Genomic DNA, 14,448 nt, shown 5'->3' with positions numbered 1-14,448 from the left:
TCACACTGTATGTGCATGTTATAGTTCTGGAGGTATATAGTATTGCAGGTTAGTACAGTGCAATCCTGCAGACAGTGTGTAATCTGATCTGAAACCAACACTGAACACTCCGGTAGCAGATAAACTAGCTCCTGGAATAGACAAGCACAAAATCCAGCGTATTTGGGCGATTTCTCGCACCCCTTTGTCTTACCTTATCATATAACTCCCGAGAGATCTCCAAATGCCGCTCACAGCATAAAATTGCTTCGTCATAATTGCCCAAAACTTTTAGCGTATTCCCAAGATTTCCACTAGCTTTCGCCTCTCCAAGGCGGTCCCCAATTGTTCTGTATTACAAAAGAAAAAAGCAACAGAACTCAATAAAAGTATAATAAATCAGCCTTGCCCTACTCCACTTGGCTATTTTCACATAAAGGATTAAATGTCCCATTGATCTGAATGAGGCTTGCAGAAATCCATGTAGTTGCAGCTGAGACCACTCCACTGATGTATCAAAGAGGTCCTTAAAACAGGACCTGTCACTTGCTCAAAAGATTGAGTGAAACATCTTGTAAGAATCCCTGACCTCCTGATTCTGCAGCTCTTTTCAGTTTTGCACATTTCTTTCTTCTGATGCGCACTGTGTGAAATCTCTGCTGGGTGTTTCTTCAGTTTTCTCCTGGGGTGTGCACATTCCCCCCTCCCTTCCAGGTGCCACCAATCACAGATCAGGAACGGATCTAGCAGTCGATCAGTCTCAGAGATTGCTCAATTGTGATTGGCAGTGTCTGGGAAGGAGGGGTGAAAGCGCACAGACCCAGGCAAGACTCGCAAGACATGTCCAGTTCAACTACTAAGCAGAGATTTCACATACTGCGCTTCAAAAGAAGCAAATGAATATCTCTGTAATGGAGTGACGTGGCAAATAACAGAAAAGAGCGGCAGAATTAGGGGAGCTCAGGGATTTAACTCATTTTTTTAGCAAGTGATAGACACTCTTAAAAGGAAACCAATCACCAGGATTTTCGTATATAAGCTAAAGTCAGTGCTATACTGGCCCTATCAGGCAGATTCTATACATACCTGTAGTGGTCAGCTCGGATGTTTTAGGAGTTGAAATCCAAAAAAGTAAAGTTTATAAAATGAGCAGCTTGTTGACTGAAGCAGCTGAGGATCAGATAATATATTCATAGTTATCCCCTCCCCTGTTAGAATTATCATAAGTATTATACAAATGTTTCACTTTGTTGCAGGACCTGTGGCGAGGTCATACCCATGTAACCTAGTATCCAGCTTTGTTGGCTGAGGCCCCGCCCCTTCTGGTCACATGGGTAGGACCTCGCCACAGGTCCTGCAACAAAGTGAATAGTTTGTATAATACTTATGCTAATTCTAACAGGGGGAGGGGATAACTATGAATATATTATCTGATCCATTGCAACTGTCACTCAACAAGCAGCTCATTTTATAAACTTTACTTTTTTGCATTTCAAAACCTATACATCAGAGCTGCCCACTACAGGTATGTAGAGAATCAGCCTGATAGTGCCGGGAAAAGCTTTAGCCGATATACGAAAATCCTATTGATAGGTTCCCTTTAAAGCCAATGGGAAAAGTATACACAATGCTAGCCTCATTTCAGTTCCTGCCATATATTCATAGAAAAATCAGATTAAAAAACTTTTTTTTTTTTTTTGAAACATGCCTAAAAAGTGATAATACTGGTCAAGACCCAATCCAAAGTAAACAGTCCCATAGTGCTACCCATCATCTTACCTTGCTAGGGTTAGGTCATGGTGGTGGTATTCCAATGCCTTGTTGTATTCATGCAGGTAAAAATAGGCATTGCCCAGCTGACTATAAATGGCACTGAGAATTTTCAGATCTTCGGTGCCCACCTGCACGGCTGCCTCGAAGAAGGACACCCCAGCCCGACAGTCCCCCGCTTTACACAACCGCTCTCCTTCCAGGGCCAGCTCCAGACAGGACGCCTCCATTCTTAGAACAGAATAATGGTTTTTATGAGACCAGGGGAAGACCAGCATATTAAGCAAGCATAGAACCATACAAACCATTAGGCTCAGTAACACCAGCAACAAATGGGTTAAAGCCAGGAGACTCCTGGATTTGTGTAAGGATCTGAATGATTTATGAAGTCTCAGCTGTGAAACAGCAGGGATCTTCCCTTACAAAGGTCTCAGCGTATGAATTAATAAATAGCAGCAATCAACCTTCTCAAAAGTAGAACAGAGGATAGGGAGAGGCCTCGTACACAATATGTGCACAACTAATATCAATGGCTGCTAGTGAACCGATGTTTGGAAGACCACGTCTGGGGCAACCTTCACCACGCACAGGACTACAGAAAAACAAGAAATCGACAGCTCCATGAAGATCTCCGACCATAGAAGCCTAGAAGTGGAGACATCCATGGTTCATGACTACAGGAAGCAAGATCTGACTGCAGAAGGAGGAGAAACTTTCTACATCGGAGGGGGATGACATCAAATGTGGACGCACCGGATAGAAAGTTTAAGTAACACAGGAGGAGAAAAAAGCAAAACATTAATACCTTGGAGATTTTCTGCATCCTAAACAGAAAGTCATGATTGACATGGTCAGCGCGGAGAGCTGGACGTCTCTTTGGAAGCGTAAATGCCACGGGGACCCAGGGATCCTAATACATTATCCATGCCCCTTACAGATGCACGTCTTCATCAGGACAGGGAACAGAAGGAATATGAAGCCATCCGGCAGATGTTGCTGCCCGTATACCAGGCAAACACTGGAATGGTCTTCAATATATCCTGTGCCATTGGGAACTGGGTTAAGATTAAAAACACTACATGGGTAATCTCAGCTAATCCCCTCCTAGGCCGGCTGCTCTGACCACCACATGTTAAGTGACACTGTCAATTAGCATCAATAATATTCATTTCCATTATTTCCAATGGGTGACTCGCTCTGCGGGCAGCTGGAAAGGTGAAGATGCTGCACCCGAATCTGCACAATGCATTGTGATGTAATCAGTGGGTTTTAGGAGATGCCACAAGGTTTTTACACATCACAATTGACTTAGACAGGTCTTATGCACTGGGTGAACTGGTCATCACTTACCACGGAGTGTTAAAAGGGAATCTGTCAGCAAATTTTTGCTATGTAAACTGAAGTCAGCATGCTGCAAGGGTTAACACAGAGCGTTCAGGCATGCCAGTTTTGTCACAGTCCGAACTTTTGTTTATTTGCCATGTTTGTTTAAGCAGCAGAACCCCTATTACTACAGGACTAAAAACTCATATGCAGGGCAGTCCAACATGCCCCCTCCTCGTTACATGAACAGTGAGGTGTCAATCTCTATAAAGAGCCTTGGGTGAACTGGGGCAGTCCTGTGGACTCTACTACATGACTAACCCTAAAAGTTAGATTGTGTCAGAATGGCTGCAGCCAGTAATCTAAGCGATACATCGTTGGATTCAGGATCTCTTTGCCTACATTATGCTGCTCTCAGATGAGGTATCAAAAACCTAATAACAGATTCCCTTTAAAAAACAAGTCTTAGCAGTTATAACCTAAACCAGAACAGTTAATGTCCCATCCATACACAAAGAGGACAGCAGTTTTAACACTAATGTGGGTAAGGATTGGAAAGCAGAAAAGAATTATACATTTACAAGTTACAGCTCTGAGGTCAGGTTTTCACGGACTCCTAGAATAAAGCAGTGAGACATTCTCGCATCAGAAGATCCGGCCCGATCACAGGGTCTCACCATCTTTGTGACCTGCTTAATAGCTATATATGAAGCCTTTATATTAGGCTGGGAAAGCCAGCCGTCAAGGTGGTCTTTCTGATTTGAGCAAGGTCCGGGACCACAGACAAGCCTTAGTCTTTGTGCCTTAAGCAGCCCTCAGCTCCAGTTTAATCTGAGTGTATTGAGGCCTAGACCCTCATCAAATCCAAACCAGCACAAGTGTTTTATACTGTGTGACACTGAATTATGTAGGAGGCCCTGTCATCAGCTACCTAGGCTGCTATACAAGGACATTTCCTAAAGTATAATTCCCCAATATTAGGCTATGATACACATATGATGGGGATCACACAGGCAGCAACTAACACGAAAGTGATCATATCACATCATTCATTACCAGCTTTTCATAATTATTCCAAATTTGATATTTAATGCAGCAACATCACAGAGGCGTCTGTTTACACTGGTTTATTAACAAACGCACGGTGAAATACTATTTTATTATATCTATAATCCTATGAGAAGAGACATTTCTAGATAGGGGTAAGAGGAGCCTTGCAGTGCGGCAGCCCGCCAGGCATCATTTACTATAAAACTTGGTTCACCCTCCTAACATGGAAGGTGCCAGAATAGCGATGCTGGATCTATGGTATTTTCAGACTGGAGAACTTCTCTTGGGGAACCGCCCTGACTTTTATTGGGTCAAACAAGGTTTCGGTACATTTCATAAAAAATACCAGAAAGGTAGATGGAGTCCCCGAGATAAATACTAACCCATTTCAATTATTTTATCATAAAAAAAACAATTCTTAAAACCACATCATAGATCAAAGAAGGGAATTTTGTTACTTACCGTAAATTCCTTTTCTTCTAGCTCCTATTGGGAGACCCAGACGATTGGGTGTATAGCTACTGCCTCCGGAGGCCACACAAAGCATTACACTAAAAAGTGTAAGGCCCCTCCCCTTCTGGCTATACACCCCCAGTGGGATCACTGGCTCACCAGTTTTAGTGCAAAAGCAAGAAGGAGGAAAGCCAATAACTTGGTTAAACAAATTCACTCCGAGTAACATCGGAGAACTGAAAAACCGTTCAACATGAACAACATGTGTACCCGAAAAAACCCAAAAATCCCGAAGGACAACAGGGCGGGTGCTGGGTCTCCCAATAGGAGCTAGAAGAAAAGGAATTTACGGTAAGTAACAAAATTCCCTTCTTCTTCGGCGCTCCATTGGGAGACCCAGACGATTGGGACGTCCAAAAGCTGTCCCTGGGTGGGTAAAGAAATACCTCATGTTAGAGCTGCGAAGACAGCCCTCCCCTATGGGGAGGCAACTGCCGCCTGCAGGACTCTTCTACCTAGGCTGGCGTCCGCCGAAGCATAGGTATGCACCCGATAATGTTTGGTGAAAGTGTGCAGACTCGACCAGGTAGCTGCCTGGCACACCTGTTGAGCCGTAGCCTGGTGTCGTAATGCCCAGGACGCACCCACGGCTCTGGTAGAATGGGCCTTCAGCCCTGATGGAACCGGAAGCCCAGCAGAACGGTAGGCTTCAAGAATTGGTTCTTTGATCCATCGAGCCAGGGTGGCCTTAGAAGCCTGCGACCCTTTGCGCTTACCAGCGACAAGGACAAAAAGTGCATCCGAACGGCGCAGGGGCGCCGTGCGGGAAATGTAGATTCTGAGTGCTCTCACCAGATCTAACAAATGTAAATCCTTCTCATACCGATGAACTGCATGAGGACAAAACGAAGGCAAAGAGATATCCTGATTAAGATGAAAAGAGGATACCACCTTCGGGAGAAACTCCTGAATGGGGCGCAGCACTACCTTGTCCTGGTGGAAGACCAGGAAGGGAGCATTGGAAGACAGCGCTGCTAGCTCAGACACTCTCCGAAGAGATGTGATCGCTACCAGAAAAGCCACTTTCTGTGATAGTCTAGAAAGTGAAACCTCCCTCAGAGGCTCGAAGGGCGGCTTCTGGAGGGCAACTAGTACCCTGTTCAGATCCCATGGATCTAACGGCCGCTTGTACGGGGGTGCAATATGACAAACCCCCTGCAGGAACGTGCGCACCTTAGGAAGTCGTGCTAGACGCTTCTGAAAAAAGACGGATAGCGCCGAGACTTGCCCTTTAAGGGAGCCGAGCGACAAACCTTTTTCTAACCCAGATTGCAGGAAAGAAAGAAAGGTAGGCAATGCAAATGGCCAGGGAGACACTCCCTGAGCAGAGCACCAGGATAAGAATATCCTCCACGTTCTGTGGTAGATCTTAGCGGACGTGGGCTTCCTAGCCTGTCTCATGGTGGCAACGACCCCTTGGGATAATCCTGAAGACCCTAGGATCCAGGACTCAATGGCCACACAGTCAGGTTCAGGGCCGCAGAATTCCGATGGAAAAACGGCCCTTGGGACAGCAAGTCTGGTCGGTCTGGTAGTGCCCACGGTTGGCCGACCGTGAGATGCCACAGATCCGGATACCACGCCCTCCTTGGCCAGTCTGGGGCGACGAGTATGACGCGGCTGCAGTCGGATCTGATCTTGCGTAGCACTCTGGGCAAGAGTGCCAGAGGTGGAAAAGCATAAGGGAGCCGGAACTGCGACCATTCTTGCACTAAGGCGTCTGCCGCCAGAGCTCTGTGATCGCGGGACCGTGCTATGAAGGTTGGGACCATGTTGTTGTGCCTGGACGCCATTAGGTCGACGTCCGGCCTTCCCCAGCGGCTACAGATTTCCTGAAACACGTCCGGGTGAAGGGACCATTCTCCTGCGTCCATGCCCTGGCGGCTGAGGAAGTCTGCTTCCCAGTTTTCTACGCCGGGGATGTGAACTGCGGATACGGTGGAGGCCGTGGCTTCCACCCACATCATAATCCGCCGGACTTCCTGGAAGGCTTGCCGACTGCGTGTCCCCCTTGGCGATTGATGTATGCCACCGCTGTGGAGTTGTCCGATTGAATTCGGATCTGCTTCCCTTCCAGCCACTGTTGGAAGGCTAGTAGGGCAAGATATACTGCTCTGATTTCCAGAACATTGATCTGAAGGGTGGACTCCTGCTGAGTCCACGTACCCTGAGCCCTGTGGTGGAGAAACACTGCTCCCCACCCTGACGGACTCGCGTCTGTCGTGACTACCGCCCAAGACGGTGGTAGGAAGGATCTTCCCTGTGATAATGAGGTGGGAAGAAGCCACCATTGCAGAGAGTCCTTGGCCGTCTGTGAAAGGGATACTTTCCTGTTCAGGGATGTTGACTTCCCGTCCCATTGGCGGAGAATGTCCCAATAAAGAGGACGCAGATGAAACTGCGCAAACGGAACCGCCTCCATTGCCGCCACCATCTTCCCGAGGAAGTGCATGAGGCGTCTTAAGGAGTGCGACTGACCGTGACGGAGAGTCTGCACCCCGGTCTGTAGTGACCGCTGCTTGTCCAGCGGAAGCTTCACTAGCGCTGAGAGGGTATGAAACTCCATGCCAAGATACGTTAGTGATTGGGTCTCCACCCGAACGTCTGGAGAGTCTCCAGCGCAACATTCAGGCTGAGTTGGCATGCCTCGAGAGGGTGCCTTGACAAGTAGATCATCCAAGTAAGGGATCACAGAGTGTCCCTGTGAGTGCAAGACTGCTACCACTGCCGCCATGACCTTGGTGAACACCCGTGGGGCTGTCGCCAGACCAAATGGCAGAGCTACGCACTGGAGATGTTCGTCTCCTATCACAAAACGTAGAAAACGTTGGTGCTCTGTAGCAATCGGCACGTGGAGATAAGCATCTTTGATGTCTATTGATGCTAGGAAATTTCCTTGAGACATTGAGGCAATGACAGAGCGGAGGGGTTCATCCGGAACCGCCTGGCCTCCACGTGCTTGTTGAGCAGTTTTGGGTCCAGAACGGAACGGAAAGAGCCGTCCTTTTTTGGCACCACAACCAGATTGGAGGAAAACCGTGTCTTGTTCCTGAAGAGGAACAGGGATTACCACTCCTTCTGCCTGCAGAAGAGCATCGGCTCGGTGGGGAGGTGGGGACGTTCTGAAGAATCGAGTCGGAGGACGAGAACAGAACTCTGTCCTGTGCACGTGGGCACAATGTCCCTCACCCACCGGTCTGTGACCTGTGGCAGCTAAATGTCGCCAAAGGCGAGCGAGTCTGCCATCAACCGCGGATGCGGAGAGATGAGAGAGCTGAGAGTCATGAGGAGACCGCCTTGGTAGCGGTTCCTCCGGTTGCCTTCCTTGGGCGTGATTGAGCCCCCGGAAGCTGAGCCCCTCTGAGGCTTTTCAGCTCTTTTGGACGAGGACAATTGGGACCTGCCCGAGCTTGGGAAGGACCGAAACCTCGACTGTCCTTCCAGGACAGCATTAATAGGGTAAGTCGCAATGCAGACATTGCGAGGTTACGGACGCCCCTGCGGCACAAATGGACATATGCTCAAGACCAGCTGTGCAAGAACAGCTGAAAAGCTTAGGGTGCCCATACGGCTGTAAATGCCGGAGCAACCGACACGCCGATAGCCTCATAGACAGATTTCAACCAGAGTCCATCTGTCTAGCATCTTCAAGTGAAGTCCCATCTCCACTGCAACTATGCTCTAGCCGCAAGCCTGGAGATTGGAGAATCCAGCTTTGGACCCTGGGTCCCGCGCTTGACCACGTCAGGGGGAAAAGGATAACGTGTATCCTTAATACGTTTGGAGAAAACGCTTATCTGGTAAGCGTGGTGTTCCTGGACTGCTTCTCTGAAGTCAGCGTGGCCAGAAAAAAACTCAATATACGTTTGAGCTACTGAAATGGGACTTCTCCTGCTGTGAAGCTGACTCCTCCGCTGGGGGAGCTGAGGGAGAAAGATCCAACATTCCATTGATGGACGCTATAGGATCATTCCTTATGGCGTCACCATCCGGTGTATCCGGATTGAGAGCGGTGTCAGGATCAAAGTCCTGATGAGCTACGTCTGCCTCATCATACAGAGAGCCTCCTGGGACCCCCCCGGAGCACCGATTTTATTCCAAATGAGGGTGGCCAGGGAGCAATGATCCAGATTGCCCATGGCCTGTCCGGACTGCAAGTCTCTATCCCATTGCAACTCCATCCCTGTCCTTGGACAGGGTTGACAGGTGGTTCCTTTGGCCACGTCTAATAGAGACCCCGGGTGACCAAGTGCTACAGGGGAGCATTGCACACAATGGGGTTCAGTGCCGTGGAACAGTATCACATGCAGTAAAAACAGCATCGAAAGCCTGTGTTGCATATATGCTGCTGCTGGCTAGCCATCTAGGATATAGAGCCAAGAATGGCGACCGTACAGTGCAATGTATAGCATACAAGCATAAAGTACAAATGAACACTGCAACCCCTGCAATACAAGCAGCATAGAAAAAAACCTGTGCCTCAGCACCCTTGCTTTTCTGCTGCTGTAGTCTAGTCATTCTAGGCGAAAATAGCCCAGACTAGCAACCGTACAGTGCAGTGTATAGCATACAAGCATAAATACACATGCACACTTCAGTACATGCAATACAAGCAGCATGGAAAGCCTGTGCCTTAGCACCCTTGCTTTTCTGCTGCTGTAGTCTAGTCATTCTAGGCGAAAATAGCCCAGACTAGCGACCGTACAGTGCAGTGTATAGCATACAAGCATAACTACACATGCACACTTCAGTACATGCAATACAAGCAGCATGGAAAGCCTGTGCCTTAGCACCCCTGCTTTCCTGCTGCTGATGTGTCGCCATCTAAGAGCGCATATAGCCAGAAATAGCGACCTATGCAGTGTAAGCATAAAATAGAAATGGACAACTGCGGTATTTAGAGGGGTCAGCACTTCAGGTGCCGCTTACCGCCCGCCTATAAGCGGGTGTGTGGTCGCCCCAGTCCTGTGCCTGGTTGCCCAGAGTCCGATCTCTCAGCTCGGACTGCAGGAATGGCTGCCGGCGTCTTCTCCAGCTCGTGTGGGTAGGGGCGGGCCGTGGGCGTGCCCCCAAGTCAGAGCGGGAAACCGGCGTCCCACAGTGTCCAGTGAGAGGGCTGGAGCATGTAAATAAGGCTCCAGCCCTCGGCGCTGCTGATTGTACAGCGTCTCTCCCCTACCCTGATTGACAGGGTGGGGGCGGGAACGAAGCGGAGCTAGGCCGCAAAAGCCGGGGACTGGATTTATAAGCGCCGCCGCCGTAAAAGCGCGGTCGGCGCTAAGTCCCCGGCGCACTACAAGTCCCAGCCGCGCCGCCGCTCCCGGAGCGTCCGGCGCGGTAGTTCCCCATACATAAAGTCACTCAGCTAGGCTGCAGTGACTGTAACCCTTTACTGTCCCCGGCGCACTAGCACACCCAGCAAGTCTGGAGTGTGCTGTGCCTGTGTGTACGGGGACATAGAGTACCTGAATGGTGCAGGGCCATGTCCCTGAACGGTACCCAGCTCCGTATCCAGCAGGTTCAATGGGTCTGTGGATGGAGCCCGGCCTCAGGGCTTTGGGGCCGGTAAGATCCCACTTCCTCAGAGCCCCTCAGGGGGATGTGGAAGGAAAACAGCATGTGGGCTCCAGCCGCCGTACCAGCAATAGGTACCTCAACCTTACAAACCACCAGCGGGGTGAGAAGGGAGCATGCTGGGGGCCCTATATGGGCCCTCTTTTCTTCCATCCGATATAGTCAGCAGCTACTGCTGACTAAACAGTGGAGCTATGCGTGGATGTCTGACCTCCTTCGCACAAAGCAGAAAACTGGTGAGCCAGTGATCCCACTGGGGGTGTATAGCCAGAAGGGGAGGGGCCTTACACTTTTTAGTGTAATGCTTTGTGTGGCCTCCGGAGGCAGTAGCTATACACCCAATCGTCTGGGTCTCCCAATGGAGCGCCGAAGAAAGTATTTTTCTGTCTGAGAAAGGACATATGCAAATGATATTAATTATGCATATGCAGAATATTTCACATAATGACTGACGCAGCTCTACTTGTGAGACATAGCCAATACCTTCTGCCCTAGTAATCTAAAGTATTTCTGTAATTGACCATTCTTGGAGGGATTGGGGGAAGGGGGGGAGGGTTGGAATCCAGAAATGTGAAACATTTTTCTTACACCTGCCCCAAAATGCACAAATTCCACAGGTCATTACCTTCTAGTATACGTCACAGTGGATGTAGGAATCATCTATGTTCTTGACATGGTTATTCTCCCTACCCTGCCCCTCCATACTATGTACTTGACCTGGTTATTCTCCCCACCAAACATACTGAATACTTGAACTGGTTTTCTCCCTACCCTTCATACTATATACTTCACCTGGTTATCCTCCATACTATGTACTTGACCTGGTTATTCTCCCTACCCTCCATACTATATACTTGACATGGTCATTCTCCCTACTCCCCATACTATGTACTTCACTTGGTTATTCCTCCTACTCTCCATACTATGTACTTGACCTTGTTATTCTCCCTATCCTCCATACTATGTACTTGACCTGGTTATCCTCCATACCATGTACTAGACCTTGTTATTCTCCCTACTCCCCATACTATATAGTTGACCTGGTTATTCTCCCTACTCTCCATACTATATACTTGACCTGGTTATTCTCCCTACTCCCCATACTATATAGTTGACCTGGTTATTCTCCCTACTCTCCATACTATATACTTGACCTGGTTATTCTCCCTACTCTCCATACTATATACTTGACCTGGTTATTCTCCCCACCTACCATACTATATAGTTGATCTGGTTATTCTCCCTACCCTTTATATATACACTTGACCTGGTTATCCTCCATACTATGTATTTGACCTGATTATTCTCCCTACCCTTCATACTATATACGTGACCTGGTTATCCTCCATACTATGTATTTGACCTGATTATTCTCCCTATCCTTCATACTATATACTTGACCTGGTTATCCTAACCCTCCATACATTTAGGTAGCATCTAGGTCACTACGACAATAAAAAGAACAGCAATGGTCTTACCTGTAGCGCACATGAAATCTAGGGTCCTCGCGCATGCTTATTAAAACATCAGTCCCCGCCATCGAGACGCATTCTCACAATTACATTAAAAAGTAACCAAAAAGTTCTCTAAAATGTCTGCTCATCAGAAATATGTATCTATGACAGGAGGAAGGTATCCAAAGAATAGAGGAAAGTCCGCTTTAGTGGCTCCGAATCTTTTGCTTATGGTAGAACTACTTCCCGGGAATATCCTCCTTCCTGGATCTTGTTCGGATCCGTTCGACCCTCATTCTGTAGAAGAAGACAAGATGCTTTGCTTCAGGTGTCACTTTTGTATTTCCATCAGCAGACCAAAGCAGCACTTACAGGGTTGAAAAAGCAAAATGATCCATGCTGACGGAGGAGTCAATGACTTAGAGACAGGAGTCACACTGCAGCTATGGTAACTGAGGCAAGCAAGACTCGGGGAAGCAGAAGGCAATCGCTTGTGGTGCAGGTAGCATGCTGGCCAAGTTTTAGAGAGGTATCAGATTGCATCAAAGCTCTTTGGAATCACCTTAGCTGTGGATTATATCATTAGCAATGATGTCAGAACGTATTCAAGCCACAGACCAGCATCATGCAAGCCGATTACTGGCATCCGAAGTGAGCAGGAACCACAGACCGGCATATTGTCTGTGCAGGTGAGAAAAGCTGATCAACTGGAGATTCCCCACAAGAAATGATTGGTGTGAAATATAGTTACACACAGAAAGCGGGCAGGAATTAGATTTATTATTATATATTACAGAAATCAGATTACATAACCATCATTATACTAAAATGGATGACCACTACAGGGATAGCCCCTTATTAAAGGGAACCTGTCACTAGATGTGGTGACAATAAGCTGTAGCCACCACCAGTGGTCTCTTATATACAGCATTCTAACATGCTGTATATAAGAGCCCAGGCCGCTGTGTAGAAGGTAAAAATCACTTTATAATACTCACCTAAGGGGCGGGGCGGTGCAGACTGGTCGGATGGGTGTCTGTTCTCCAGTAATGGTGCCTCCTCTTTTGGCCATCTTTGTCCTCCTTCTTCTGAAGCCTGGGTGCATAACGCGTCCTACGTTATCCACACTAGCCGGCATTGAGGTCCTGCGCAGGCGAACTTTAATCTGGCCTGAGCAGGGCAGATCAAAGCATTGTACTGCGCGGACCGGATCATGCCTTGTGGTTATAAATAACGCTTTCTCCATACCTTGCGTCAATACTTTGTCTTGTATTACCTACAGTCATGACCGAAAGTGTTGTCAGCCTTGAAGTTGCTTCAGACAATTAGGTAACTCTCCCAGAAAATTATTGTAATTACACATTTTGATAGATATAGATAGATATATATATATATACATATATATATATATATATATATATATATATATATATATATATATATATATATATATATATATATATATATATATATATATATATATATATATATATATATATATATACCGTGTTTCCCCGAAAGTAGGACCCCCCCGAAAGTAAGGCAGGGTGGGGGTTTCGGGGGGGTCCGCCAATGTAGGGCACCCCCCGATTGTAAGGCAGGGTAGCGGGGGGGCCGGGGAATGTAAGGCCGCCTATGGGTGGGGGTCCCTGGGGAAAGTACAGGAACTTACCGCTGCCGCTGTTCCCTCGCTCCATCCAGGCCTTCTCCAGTCTCGTGCCACCCGTGGTCCGCCTCCGGTGAATGGCCCCCGCAAGGCTCCCTGCTGGCCATCAGCTCGAGCTGCGATTGGCCAGTCAGCCGGCTCGCAGCTGATTGGCCCTCAGCTCGAGCTGCGATTGGCCAGTCAGCCGGCTCGCAGCTGATTGGCCCTCAGCTCGAGCTGCGATTGGCCAGTCAGCCGGCTCGCAGCTGATTGGCCGAAATCAGCCGCGACGTCACCGCCTGCAGCTGATTGGCCGAAATCAGCCGCGACGTCACCGCCTGCAGGCTCGCTCCGATTTCGGTAAGTTCCGAAACTGTGTGTGTGTGTGTGTGTGTGTGTGTGTGTGTGTGTGTGTGTGTGTGTGTAAGGTATGTGTATGGGTATGGGTGCCGTATGGGGCTGTATGTGTCAGTGTGTGTGTGTGTGTGTGTGTGTGTGTACGGTACCGGTACGATATGTGTGTGGGTGCCGTGTGGGGCTGTACCGGTACCGTATGTGTCAGTGTGTGTGGTGGCAGAGTGGGGGGCAGAACCACTGTATGGGGAGGCTGCAGGGGGGAGGATGGGGTGGATGCCGGATCTCAAACAATGGGGAGGCTGCAGGGGGGAGGAAGGGGTGGATGCCGGATCTCAAACAATGGGGAGGCTGCAGGGGGGAGGATTGTCATTTTTTTTCCAATGTAAGGCCTCCCCCGAAAGTAAGGCAGGGTGGGACTTTTGGGGGTAAAATTAATGTAAGACAGGGCCTTACTTTCGGGGAAACACGGTATATATATATATATATATATTTCTTGTATTTTAAAACACAAAAAAAGGGCAAATAATGTCACTCCAAAAATGGGACAGACAAAATTGATAGATAAACAACATTGTTTCAAGCATTTGATGCTCGTTCAAACTCACCTGTGGCAAGTGTCAGGTGTGGGCAATATGAAAATCACACCTGAAACCAGATAAAAAGGGGAGAAGTTGACTCAATCTTTGCATTGTGGGTCTGTATGTGCCGCACTAAGGATGGAGAACAAAGAGGAGAAGAGAACTGTTCGAGGACTTGAGAACAATAAGGCTATGTGAACACAGT

The 14,448-nt window shown here is 48.2% G+C and overlaps 1 protein-coding gene across 2 annotated transcripts in view; it reads right to left on the bottom strand.

Annotated features, from left to right (window-relative positions):
• GPSM2 (G protein signaling modulator 2) overlaps positions 1-14,448 on the bottom strand; it is a 146,264-nt gene that overhangs the window by 108,085 nt on the left and 23,731 nt on the right. The window contains exons 3-5 of one of the 2 annotated variants that reach the window (XM_075322045.1): positions 11,688-11,960; positions 1,759-1,980; positions 194-329 (exon numbers count right to left, since the gene is read on the bottom strand). In XM_075322045.1, the coding sequence (XP_075178160.1) occupies positions 194-329; positions 1,759-1,980; positions 11,688-11,749 (420 nt within the window). In that variant the 5' untranslated portion in view covers positions 11,750-11,960. The remainder of the gene's footprint in view (positions 1-193; positions 330-1,758; positions 1,981-11,687; positions 11,961-14,448) is intronic. The other variant, XM_075322046.1, reaches the window with a different exon arrangement.

Source organism: Anomaloglossus baeobatrachus, chromosome 8 (genome assembly GCF_048569485.1).
Source record: "Anomaloglossus baeobatrachus isolate aAnoBae1 chromosome 8, aAnoBae1.hap1, whole genome shotgun sequence".
Classification (NCBI taxonomy): Eukaryota; Metazoa; Chordata; class Amphibia; order Anura; family Aromobatidae; genus Anomaloglossus; species Anomaloglossus baeobatrachus.
The sequence above is the reverse complement of the archived record's forward strand: the minus strand, read 5'-3'. Positions and strand labels throughout refer to the sequence as shown.